The 12763-nt window shown below is 37.7% G+C and overlaps 3 protein-coding genes across 3 annotated transcripts; all 3 read right to left on the bottom strand.

Moving 5' to 3' along the window:
* Window positions 1-971: 971 nt before the first annotated feature.
* Window positions 972-2039, bottom strand: LOC137876731 (olfactory receptor 1M1-like). Its single transcript, XM_068716526.1, has one exon. It carries the CDS (start codon window positions 1968-1970, stop codon window positions 972-974), a length of 999 nt encoding a protein of 332 aa, XP_068572627.1. The 5' UTR covers window positions 1971-2039.
* Window positions 2040-3347: 1308 nt separating this feature from the next.
* On the bottom strand, window positions 3348-5794 carry LOC137876453 (cytochrome c oxidase assembly factor 4 homolog, mitochondrial-like). The gene is made up of 2 exons (XM_068716047.1): window positions 5671-5794; window positions 3348-4974 (listed from the first exon to the last, which is right to left on the bottom strand). Exon 2 carries the CDS (start codon window positions 4945-4947, stop codon window positions 4687-4689), a length of 261 nt encoding a protein of 86 aa, XP_068572148.1. The 5' UTR covers window positions 4948-4974; window positions 5671-5794; the 3' UTR covers window positions 3348-4686.
* A 1278-nt stretch (window positions 5795-7072) lies between these two features.
* Window positions 7073-8071, bottom strand: LOC137876452 (olfactory receptor 1M1-like). Its single transcript, XM_068716046.1, has one exon. The coding sequence runs from the start codon at window positions 8069-8071 to the stop codon at window positions 7073-7075; it is 999 nt and encodes a 332-aa protein (XP_068572147.1).
* Between the last annotated feature and the right edge of the window lie 4692 nt (window positions 8072-12763).

Below are 12763 nucleotides of genomic sequence, written 5' to 3' on the forward strand. Positions count from 1 at the left end.
TACATAATTCTTATAGCCTGTTACAAAAATGTTGTGTATTCACTAATGAACATTATTTGATAGCCTACTTTATAATGCTTAGAGTTGTTAACATTTAGTAACTAAAAGCTAACTTAACAAAAAAAAACATCTCAGATAATATGATGACCAATGGGCTATGATGTGACTAATGGATCTTGCTACTGATTAATAAGCCTTAAAGATAAAGATGACTGTTTAGCCTTACATATTTTTAATTGGGGGCTAATTTCGGCTAGAATCTTGTTTGATTGCAAACTAAGCCATTGAAATTAAAATGTATTTCCGGACAGACAACGGATAGCTGACGCAGGAGAAAGACAGTTGCAGTTGTAGTCTCATTTGTTTCCATTTCAAACATTTTCACCATTTAATTCAAAAAACTTAGATGACTCAAATTATACAGGAGTTCCACGCAGACCAGAGTTCATGTCCATGCCCGCCATATGATGTGTTTAGTCTACTAAAACCTCATAAAAAAGATTTGGTTGAATATTGGAAAAGTCTCATGCTTCAATATCAGCAATCACGTCATCTGCAGTTGTTCCAATTTGGGGATGAATCTTGATGCAAATATCAAGATGGGACTCTATAAGCATCGCCATGAGAAAGACTACTTATAGCTTTTGTACGGGTTAAGAAATAAGTAGACATATTTAACTAATTTCCCCACAGTAAATGTTACAAGTCAGCCTTGTGTCAAAGTCTCTTCCCTCTTCAGTGTTTACCTCCCGTTAGAATAGTTTTTACTGCAGGACAAGTCTAAGGGCTTAGGGTAGATTATGGTTATAAGTGTAGCAGAGAAAAGTGGTTACGGGACAGTTGGGGTCATGTTAAATTAAGGGGAAACAGACTTTGACAGTTAAAGTGGCCTTATTAAACCGGTTTTAATGAAAACTGATGTCAGAATGAAAAGAGCCCAGGCTTTTGACCCATTACAATTAAAGCCTGAACTACTTATTAACCCTCAAAGGTTTGCTCTTACGTTGGTCTGTGCCAATTTTGTTTTTTCTCACCAGAGCCAGGGCTCTGATTTTGATCTCTTTGGTTTTCAAAGAGTAGACGATAGGATTGACGCAGGGTGGGATGCAAGAGGCCAGCGACAGGCTCAGCACACGCTGGTCTGGGTCAATCAGACGCAAATAAAACCCAATAGTAAAAATGGTAATGAGAGGAATGTAAAATACAGCAACAAGGATGATATGCTCAACGCAAGTGGCCAGAGCTTTCACCCGACTGTCTAAAGATTTCATTCTGAACACGGTCACCAGGATAGCCACATAAGACAGAAGAATAAAAGTAAAGGGTCCTACGAGGATCATAATGGTGAGAAAAGAAGCTGCAGACCACTGCATTGTGTAATTATTACAGGCAAGTCTGAACACAGGTGCATAGTCACAGAAATAGCTGAACACTATGACAGAATTGCAAAATGAGAGTCGAGTCATTATACCTGTTGAAAATGCAATTATTCCAAGAGACCAAGACCAAGTCAGGCCGACAATACAAGACATGCGCCGCAAAGTGTTGACTGAGTTCTGACGCAGAGGGAAACATATTGCAATCAACCGGTCGTAGGCAAGTATAGCGAGCGCAATTGACTCCAAAAACCCAAATGCATAGTAGACAAACATTTGTACCAAACACAAGTTGAATGGAATGAAATTGTCCTTAACGAGGAATATCTTTATCATGCCGGGAATATTGCATGTGTTCAGGACTATATCAATTACTACGAGGTTGATCACAGCCAGAAATTTTGGAGTGTGTAAGCAGTGATTAAAAGAAATGACATAGATCACCAAACTATTGAACAGCACTGTAACCACATAAACAAAGGACAGAAAGATGAAGTAGACACTGATGAAGGGAAATGTCTCAAATCCGATGATATAGAAGCCTGGAGGATGAATGATGAGAGAGTCATTTAAAACGGTTCTGAGAAAAGACATAGTTGAACTCCACAGCCTGTGTTGGAGGACGGCCTCTGCTTAAAGGATCCACAGTCTACAGAACAGAGAAATCAAGTCATATTACACATTAGACCTCTATAGAGACTATAAACCACAAGGACAATTTTCATACACGTTTAATGAGCATAATCATATCATCATTACCAATCCTACCTGATGTTTAGCAGCAGCTTGATGCTGCATCCAAAAGCAGAAAATGGATGACTGCGTGTCTTACCTGTGTACAGCGAGAGATATACTTTCCTCACTGATCTCTTGAGAGAGAGCTTCCAGTTGTTACTAAGGAGACATCATTCAGCAATACCCTATTAATGAATTGATCCATTAAGAGCAGGGCTCTAATTACACTTTTTTCCCCGTCAAAAACAAACATCTGATGATTGTTTTGAATTCTGCAGAATTTGAGCTTTGCACAACACTCATATGTATCCAATGTATCCAATATGGATACATTGAAGGTTACCAAAATGAAACAAAGTGGGTCAGCTGCTGACATGATCTCTGGATCATGAATATGAAGTTGCAGTAACCCTGCACTGCACTTATACTTTAATTTTTACAAATACGATAACTTTATGATAACTATCTTCGTACAAACTGCTGTATAAATCAGAGTCCAGTCACATAGCACTATTGTGAGAGCAGACAGAGTGTCACAAATGAAGCTCTAGCGAAAGTTCAGACAGGAACACTATACTCTTGCATGCCTAAGCCCATAGCTATTTACCATACATCTGCCATCACTCCTCATGCAGGCACACTCATTATTTCCTTGCTCTTATTGTTTGGGGCTGTCAATCATATCAGCTGTCTAGATCAGCTGGTCTCTAGCCAATAGCACAAGACACAAGGATATCATTAGCCTATCATCTTGCTGCTGTCTGTCTTTAAATATGACTGTCTCTCTACCTTCAGTAGTTCATGCTGCTGTTACGCAACCCTCCACCTCCCCATCTCCGCCCAATCTTCGCAGATTCATCAGCTTCATCAGCTTCATCAGATTCATCAGCCTCATCATCCTAGCAACCTCATCAGCCACCATCACCACCAGTGTCTGGACTCCACGGGGGGATTTATACTTTTGCCGCTCAGGGCAATCACAACTTGATCACAAATCTCCTCATCGAGTTCAAGCGCCAAAGAATTTTCTGTGTAACTCACTAACGCATCATCTGTCATAATAAATGTTAACTACTAATCATTCACTTGTCTCTCCTGATTGAACTGTACCACCCGTAGTTCACTCACTGATGGGTTTGAACATAGTGGCAACAAACTCAGAGGAGGCAGAGATTTGTATGGAATCATTATTAAATACATACTGTATGTCCCTGACTTAGATACACTGTACAAAGATTAGCTGTTGTGACATGTTTTATTTTACACTCTAGTATAAGCACTTACAAAATGCTTTGTGAAGTGGGTTTGTACACGTCGAGCAAACACCATGATGTTCCCTCAAGGTGCATTTATCATTAAAGAGGTCATAGTTCGAGTGGAAAGACAAAAATTATCATGGCATATGAAATCTGTACTGACAAAGATCTGTAAAATATACTTCTATGACACAAGTGTAAGCATTTACAGACATTAAAGACATGTTGTGAACAGTGTTTGTACAAAGTGAATTAACAGTGACTAACACATGTACAGTAATGACTTGTTGCGTAATGTGCCACGAGGATGCATTTATCATTGGTGAGACAAAACAAAGACGTTCTAATGAGCTCAGTTTATGATAACATCACCAGTGGATGCTGGTTAATGACCTTTACGGTAACAAACACACCTTTTACTGTTTGAATTTGAGATGAATGAATCTCCGATGCACCTATTAACTAACCTATGATGGCTGCAAGAGAAAAGCCAGTCTGACACTCTCTCCTCTGTCCATCTTTTCTTTTTAAATCAGATGAGAAGTCTTAAGTTCAACATCCTCTTACTGACTACATACCTTTTTTGCTGTCCCAAAGTTTATAATTCAAAACATTGTTGGCCTTTTATAGGTGTTTGAATCACTGACTTACATTCAGTTTTAACATAGATAAGCATTGTTGTTGTGATGTCCTCTGGGCTTTGGGAGGAACCTTGTAATTTCTCACAAATAAAATGTTAACTGAAATGTAAATGGAGTCACTGACACAATTAAGCCCCATAACACAAAGGGTGTTCATATACTATTTATGAAGTTGGTTCACTTAAATTGCTTTCTTTAGATTTATGAAATATAAAAACTAAATAAAAAGAAAGTGAATGTGAATACTGGATCAATATTCGTTTTTATCTCTCTCTCTCTCTCTATATATATATATATATATATATATATATATAAACAAAAAAGTGTCCCTTAAATATACCTTAAATTAAACAATACAACAGTGACCAAGATATGTACAGAGTGCATGGAAATTAACTTTCCACTGCTCTCTGGTGGACAAACCATACAAGACACTGTTTCTAAATGACCTCAAACATGTCTTTGGCATTTCTGTTCTCCCATTTCCTTTATCAGCAAACAGAGAAATCGATACAAACTGTCTGCACTAAGCTTCTATTGGCTGATAAATCACATTTGGTCTCTCCACTACACACACAACCTGAAAAGTCCAAGGCAGGATTCTTTTGTCGCCGATCACACTTTATTTTCTGAACAATAATTAAGTGAAGTACAGTCTTTGCAGTGGGTGTTGTGAGTTCAGCTGGGCGCAGATTGGGTGGAGGTTGGCTGCTGCCGCTGCTTCATCAGCTGTTCTTTTCGTGCGATTTGGAAGTTCATCATGCAGTCTTTGAAAGTCTGGACCTGGCTCTGGCACGTGCGCCAGTCCTGGTGTTCAGCCATGCACTCCTGCACAGCATAGTGCAGCTCAGCACAGCCAGTGCGGGATATCATCTGTTCAACGGGGTCGTCCTCATCATCGTCTTTACGGCTGCGGTCATGGGGTGAAGGGGATGCCATCCTGTTTCAATGAACTCAGTGGGTCTTCTGATGACAACACGTGATGTTGATATTAATAAACAGGTGATAATAAGGTTTCAGTAACAACCACAAAACCTCCCCAGCTGTTCCTTCAGCATGCCTTTGCTGTTCAGGCCTCTTCACAGTGATATCTCTAAAAGTCTGAATGTAAAATCTGTAGTAATTTATTTATTTCAGTCACAATTATGAGAGGGCTGATTTACACACTTGATAAGATACTGCTGTATTTTTTCATTCATTGTCTGTTACATTTCCATTTTAATCATATTTCCTCACCTTGTATGAGTCTTTATGGTTGGTGGTGTAGAATGTAAAGTTATCCTGTCTCATAAGGCACTTCCACTTTGTTAAGAAGTATTTATGTTTTTAATCAACTATTATATCATTTGTGCAATATAAAGATATTTGACTGCTATATAGTTAGACAATACCACCGTACTTTAGCTCCAGTTAGATTTTGAGACTCGGACTTTTACTTGTAATGGATTAGTTTTTTTAAATTGTTGTATTGCTACTTTTTCTCACGTACAGTAAAGATTTGTAAATACTCGTCAGTGTCAAAGTAATTTAACATTGTCACTTAGCTGCACTAACGGCATAACGTTACATTCCTTAACGTAACCTAATGTCACAACTTTATCGAGAACGAGGCTAGCTTACACACATATATGTTCACACACAATCAGCCTCCATTGTTCTCACCTGTTTATTCTCTTTGGGCGAATCTGTCCGTCACTGAAATTACGTTTTCCATAACCTGCTTTCTTCAGGACTTCTCGTAATCAACCTCACAGTCAGCACTGTAGACGCTCTGTGGAGGACACATTTGAGCGGAGGACGGAAGTGTAACCATAAAATGGTTCCGTCGATACGTACATCTCTTCCGCTTTAGAAAACTAATGACAATGAAGTCATTTTGTGAATAAATTCATGAATATGTGAATGAAAATATTGTTTGCAGCGCAGTTTTAAAACAAGTAGAGCAGTCACACTCACACATACACATGGAAGCCACTAGAAGGTTGGCCACATCACCATTTGTTGTCCACCTTCTCTGGATTATTGACAGCTTGTGTTGTATGTTGTTCTGCAATAAGTATCTGTATAACAGGTGGGCCAAGTAGCCTGTAGAATACATAATTCTTATAGCCTGTTACAAAAATGTTGTGTATTCACTAATGAACATTATTTGATAGCCTACTTTATAATGCTTAGAGTTGTTAACATTTAGTAACTAAAAGCTAACTTAACAAAAAAAAACATCTCAGATAATATGATGACCAATGGGCTATGATGTGACTAATGGATCTTGTTACTGATTAATAAGCCTTAAAGATAAAGATGACTGTTTAGCCTTACATATTTTTAATTGGGGGCTAATTTCGGCTAGAATCTTGTTTGATTGCAAACTAAGCCATTGAAATTAAAATGTATTTCCGGACAGACAACGGATAGCTGACGCAGGAGAAAGACAGTTGCAGTTGTAGTCTCATTTGTTTCCATTTCAAACATTTTCACCATTTAATTCAAAAAATTTAGATGACTCAAATTATACAGGAGTTCCACGCAGACCAGAGTTCATGTCCATGCCCGCCATATGATGTGTTTAGTCTACTAAAACCTCATAAAAAAGATTTGGTTGAATATTGGAAAAGTCTCATGCTTCAATATCAGCAATCACTTCATCTGCAGTTGTTCCAATTTGAGGATGAATCTTGATGCAAATATCAAGATGGGACTCTATAAGCATCGCCATGAGAAAGACTACTTATAGCTTTTGTACGGGTTAAGAAATAAGTAGACATATTTAACTAATTTCCCCACAGTAAATGTTACAAGTCAGCCTTGTGTCAAAGTCTCTTCCCTCTTCAGTGTTTACCTCCCGTTAGAATAGTTTTTACTGCAGGACAAGTCTAAGGGCTTAGGGTAGATTATGGTTATAAGTGTAGCAGAGAAAAGTGGTTACGGGACAGTTGGGGTCATGTTAAATTAAGGGGAAACAGACTTTGACAGTTAAAGTGGCCTTATTAAACCGGTTTTAATGAAAACTGATGTCAGAATGAAAAGAGCCCAGGCTTTTGACCCATTACAATTAAAGCCTGAACTACTTATTAACCCTCAAAGGTTTGCTCTTACGTTGGTCTGTGCCAATTTTGTTTTTTCTCACCAGAGCCAGGGCTCTGATTTTGATCTCTTTGGTTTTCAAAGAGTAGACGATAGGATTGACGCAGGGTGGGATGCAAGAGGCCAGCGACAGGCTCAGCACACGCTGGTCTGGGTCAATCAGACGCAAATAAAACCCAATAGTAAAAATGGTAATGAGAGGAATGTAAAATACAGCAACAAGGATGATATGCTCAACGCAAGTGGCCAGAGCTTTCACCCGACTGTCTAAAGATTTCATTCTGAACACGGTCACCAGGATAGCCACATAAGACAGAAGAATAAAAGTAAAGGGTCCTACGAGGATCATAATGGTGAGAAAAGAAGCTGCAGACCACTGCATTGTGTAATTATTACAGGCAAGTCTGAACACAGGTGCATAGTCACAGAAATAGCTGAACACTATGACAGAATTGCAAAATGAGAGTCGAGTCATTATACCTGTTGAAAATGCAATTATTCCAAGAGACCAAGACCAAGTCAGGCCGACAATACAAGACATGCGCCGCAAAGTGTTGACTGAGTTCTGACGCAGAGGGAAACATATTGCAATCAACCGGTCGTAGGCAAGTATAGCGAGCGCAATTGACTCCAAAGACCCAAATGCATAGTAGACAAACATTTGTACCAAACACAAGTTGAATGGAATGAAATTGTCCTTAACGAGGAATATCTTTATCATGCCGGGAATATTGCATGTGTTCAGGACTATATCAATTACTGCGAGGTTGATCACAGCCAGAAATTTTGGAGTGTGTAAGCAGTGATTAAAAGAAATGACATAGATCACCAAACTATTGAACAGCACTGTAACCACATAAACAAAGGACAGAAAGATGAAGTAGACACTGATGAAGGGAAATGTCTCAAATCCGATGATATAGAAGCCTGGAGGATGAATGATGAGAGAGTCATTTAAAACGGTTCTGAGAAAAGACATAGTTGAACTCCACAGCCTGTGTTGGAGGACGGCCTCTGGTCCTCAGTGTTTAGAAATTCTCCAGTCTGAAAATCAGGGCAATCATATCATATTGTACATTAGAAAATGGATTTCTATGAAGGGTAATAGATAAAGTGCACAATTGTCATGCCATTCAGATAAAACACTTATACATTTAAACAAAGCAGTATTTGTATCATGCATTATCAGTAAGTTAAACCACTTATAACAAGTCAATAAAAGAATCCTACCTGATTGTCTGTGAAGAATGGTTCAGCACTAGCTGGTGATGCTGACTCTGAAAGCAGCATGCAGATGTCTGCATGTCTGACTGGCAGACGGTGACATATATACTCTCCTGCTGGATTGACTGAGATGGAGTCATTGTGCAATACCCTATGGAGAGTCGGGCTACAGGTTATTTCTTTTTGATTAAACTTGTACTACATTTAAAACAACATTTTTATTTTTATTTGATTGATAGTTTAAAGATTCATGGAAGCTTGGTAAAATGAATTAGAACAAAATAAAATAGAGAAGAAGAAAATAAAATGGGTCATGGTTAAAGACATGTTGCTTTGATGTTTCAAAAATACTCTTTTAATAAGAAAAGGTTTACATTTTAATATAAGTGTGACAGAATGACATTATATTCACTGCTAGAGTGTCTAGCTTTGTTGCGGATGTGGTAGATATTTGCAATTCTTGTCTCTAAACTACGAATGTAGGCTTATTATAAAAATTCTAGTAAGAATATTTTTAAGTATCAATATATACCATGATATGGCAAATGTATGGAAAATCATATATGAAATTACCTTATAGTTACACTGTTATTATGTATTATTTTAGACGAAACTCATAAAAAACAAATATGTTCTGTATTTTGTTGATTTCTCATCAGAATTAGCAAAAAATCATAAATTTGTATTTCATTTTATAAAATTGCATCATATTTTCACTGCATTCCACTAAACGTTATCATTGAATTATCTGTAACTTTTAGTTATCGTCACAGAGTGGAAAAGGCAGATTTTTATTTTTCATTTTTGTTTTACTGATAACTTGTTAATCGAAGATAATTGTAGATACTATTCTCCTATACCCACAATGACCTACACAACCTCTTGTGAACAGACATATATTAATAACTGTGAGTTGAGGACCATCCACAGTGTAATCACTGGTTCATTTGACAAGCGATGCTTATTTTCAGGAAATGTAGACGAGGCAGGAGGAGATTTGTACAGAAGTAGTTATTGTACATGATTTCTATACTGACAAAGATGTACACAAAATAACTTTATATGAGGTGTAAGAACATTTTGAACATTGTGAGAACTGTGTTTGTACAAAGTGTGTAAACAGTAACAAATACATTTAATGACCCTATTGCGCAATGTTCCCAGAGGATACATTTAAAATTAAAAAGGCTGTGGTGAGCCAAAACAAAACAATTCTAATGAGCCCAGTTTGTGTTTCCATCACCAGAGAATTTTGGTTAATGACCTTAACTTTAACAACCAAACCTTTTACTATACACACTTCAGACTAATTAATCTCAGTTGCACCTATTAGGAATAAAGACAATTAAAAATTAAGGGAAAGTGGTGTGAAGTTGTCATTTAATTGAACTTACACCTGCTTTCAAAAGGCCGCAAGAGAAATGCAAGAAGTCGTTTCCTTGGCACTCCACCAAGTGTCCTCTGACTACCTTTTGTTTCATCAAATAACATGTTTAAGCTTTAAACTGATAGTTCTGCTTTATTTTATAAGTTGTAGGCTTTCTTAAAGGACTTACAAACACTAACTTCCATTCAGACTTTAAACTTAATTTGCCAGTGGTTTCTGTACATTCATTGTTAGCTTTTTAAGCAAATTTCCTCTTGTGACTGTATAACGCTAAAGCCAGGTTTATATTACACGTGTCATTTCAGTAAATATTGTGATTGTAAATAAATTATTCAGTCTATCATGGTGCTCACTTGAATCATGAACAGATGTAGAGTAAACACTATTGTTGATGTTGGTACTTTCAGGTCACTGAACTGCTTGCAAATGGTATGTTGTTCATGGTATTTGACTTTTTGGTTTTGCACATTGTTTTTAGATGATTTTTTTGTTGAGTCACTGGGTTATTTCATGTTAAGGGCCATTCAAAATAGGCTACAGTTATGCATTTAAATGATCCCTCTGCCCATATTCTCAGAGCACTACACTGAACTGCAGCACAAAATGTTCCTGTTAAAGCAGTTACAGTTTTTCTTGATTGCTTTGATGCAGCAGTCAACTCAAACTCCACATTTTCAAAACAGTTAACACACAGGCCGAAACAGTGGCACTCATGGTCAAAATGACACATTTTGTTTGCAAAAGGCTCTAACCGTGCCAAAACATTTAAAATATGCAACAAAAGCAAATTTTGCCTTCAAACAACACAACTTGCAAACAAGTGTATGAGCTCTTCCAATCAACCATTACACAGTGGACAACAAAATACAAAATACAGCACGTGCGAATCAGTGCACCATTGCTTGTCATTGTAGCCAATTACTGTACGTAGCTTTCATGCCAGTGCCATTTGTTGTCAAATTTGCCTTCTTGCAAAGAATTGGATCCAGAATCAGAAATGCTTTGATGCAAATTTTTTTGATTCCATTGATTCTTTTTTTCAAACTCTGGCTGAAAACTGAAATACTTTAAATATTACACAAAATACATGTAAACCAAAATAAAATCTATTACATTAAAGTATAAGAAATAGCCACTATTGATACTCAGTCTCTTCTGTCTTGACGATGGGGCCACATGGCCTCATCCACATCACATTCAATATCCTCTCTTGCAATGCACCGAGGGAAACATCTTCTTGCATGCCTTATCCAACCTTGACATTCCTCTGCACCTATTTCTTGGGCAGCAGCAGTCATTGCATTCAGCAAGGGCATCTGCTCATAGGGACGGTGATCATAAACCTTCCACCTCCAAGCACTGAAGAACTCCTCTATGGGATTCAAAAATGGGGAATATGCTGGAAGGAACTGCATCATCATTCGAGGGTGTACTGCAAACCACTCATTGACAAGGCGAGAGTGGTGGAACGCCACATTGTCCCAGATAATGACGAAGAGTGGCATGCCAGGCCTCAACAGCCCTCTCTCCTCAGGTGGGATCAGCCTGTCATGAAGTGCATTCAGGAATATTATGAGGCGCTCGGTGTTGCATGGGCCAATAGTGGGGATATGGCATAGGACACCATCATTGGAGATGGCAGCACACATGGTTATGTTGGCGCCCCTCTGTCCTGGAACTGTGATAGTGGCCCTGTACCCAATGAGGTTCCTTCCACGTCTCCTCACTTTACAGAGATTGAAGCCGGCTTCATCAACATAAATGAAGACATGATGTGGCCCCTCAGCTTCAAGCTCCATTATTCTCTAAGTAAAAAAAGGCATCCATGTTGGCAAAGAACAACCCAGACGCTGAACCTTTTAAGGCCTGCAGACTGATTGCTAATTGAAGATTTGTGTAAAGGAGTGTCAAACAGGTGCTTCAGTGATTTCATACTGATGTAGGTAGTTTCTAATAGTTAGGAACAGATGGTTTCTTTTTGGTTACCATAGCTAAAACAATGGAGTTTGGACTGCTTGAATGACATCCGTATTAACTGTTCTGCAAAAGGGTGGGGAAAATGTGTCAATCCAATGAGAAAGGGTTAACACATTTGCAAGCGGTGTCTTGTGCTCTGCTGAGACAGTGACGATGAAAACCGAGTGGATCCCAGTTTCTTTAAGCAGATCAAAGCAATCAAGAAAAACTGTAATATCCATCGATTTTGTGTCTTAGAGGCATGATCCAGTTTTAATAGTAAACATCAAAAAGCTAAAATATTCATCCAAGAGAGTGATAACGTAATGAAAGCATACATATCTGAGTCTTTTCTCTCCTGCAAGTCTTAATACTTTAAAAAAAACAAAAAAAACAGAAATAAACAGAAGAACTAAATATCTGTGCCCTTTTTGTGGTGCAATGAACCCTGGGAGCTAGTTTAGTTAAGTTCTGATTATGCACACTGATTTAAAAGCTCTGCAAGTACCTCAGGTAAACACAACAATGAAACCTTCTTTTTCATCTGACAATTTATTAGAGATATAAATGTAAGATACAGTAAAACAAAGTTAAAGTGTTAAACAGATAGGCGTGTTTCAGGTAACACATAAGAGCCAGAGCAATCAAGTGTATCATACAATCACTATCAAATACAGCCAAGTATATTTTATGTCTAAATAAGTCAGTAATATGTGCCTTTAAGTGTATTTCATTCACTTGAATCTGGTGAGTGTTTACATAATGGCAGAATAGAATAAATACAATAAATATTCAGAAAAACATGTAATTGTGTAATATGTTTTTATTTAATTGCGAAATAACATGACACTGCATATGTGTGGAAACACATATGAAGAAACAAAAGAAAAAAAGGTCTGGAGTGCTCAGAAGTTCATACAAAACTAATGAAGATGCTCTTTAAGGGAACACAAACGTTAAAAAAAAGAGAGTTCCAAGTCACTCTTCTGGCAAAAAGTAAAATATCCTAATAGATACTAAAAACATAGACAATGCTGGTTCATGTTAAGTTAGAGATGGGTTACAGGAAGAAACAGAGCCCCAGCACTCACAGATAAAGGGTCT

This window comes from Cebidichthys violaceus, unplaced genomic scaffold (genome assembly GCF_023349555.1).
Source record: "Cebidichthys violaceus isolate CVI_PGR_0920_01 unplaced genomic scaffold, fCebVio1.0.p SCAF_20, whole genome shotgun sequence".
Lineage (NCBI taxonomy): Eukaryota > Metazoa > Chordata > Actinopteri > Perciformes > Stichaeidae > Cebidichthys > Cebidichthys violaceus.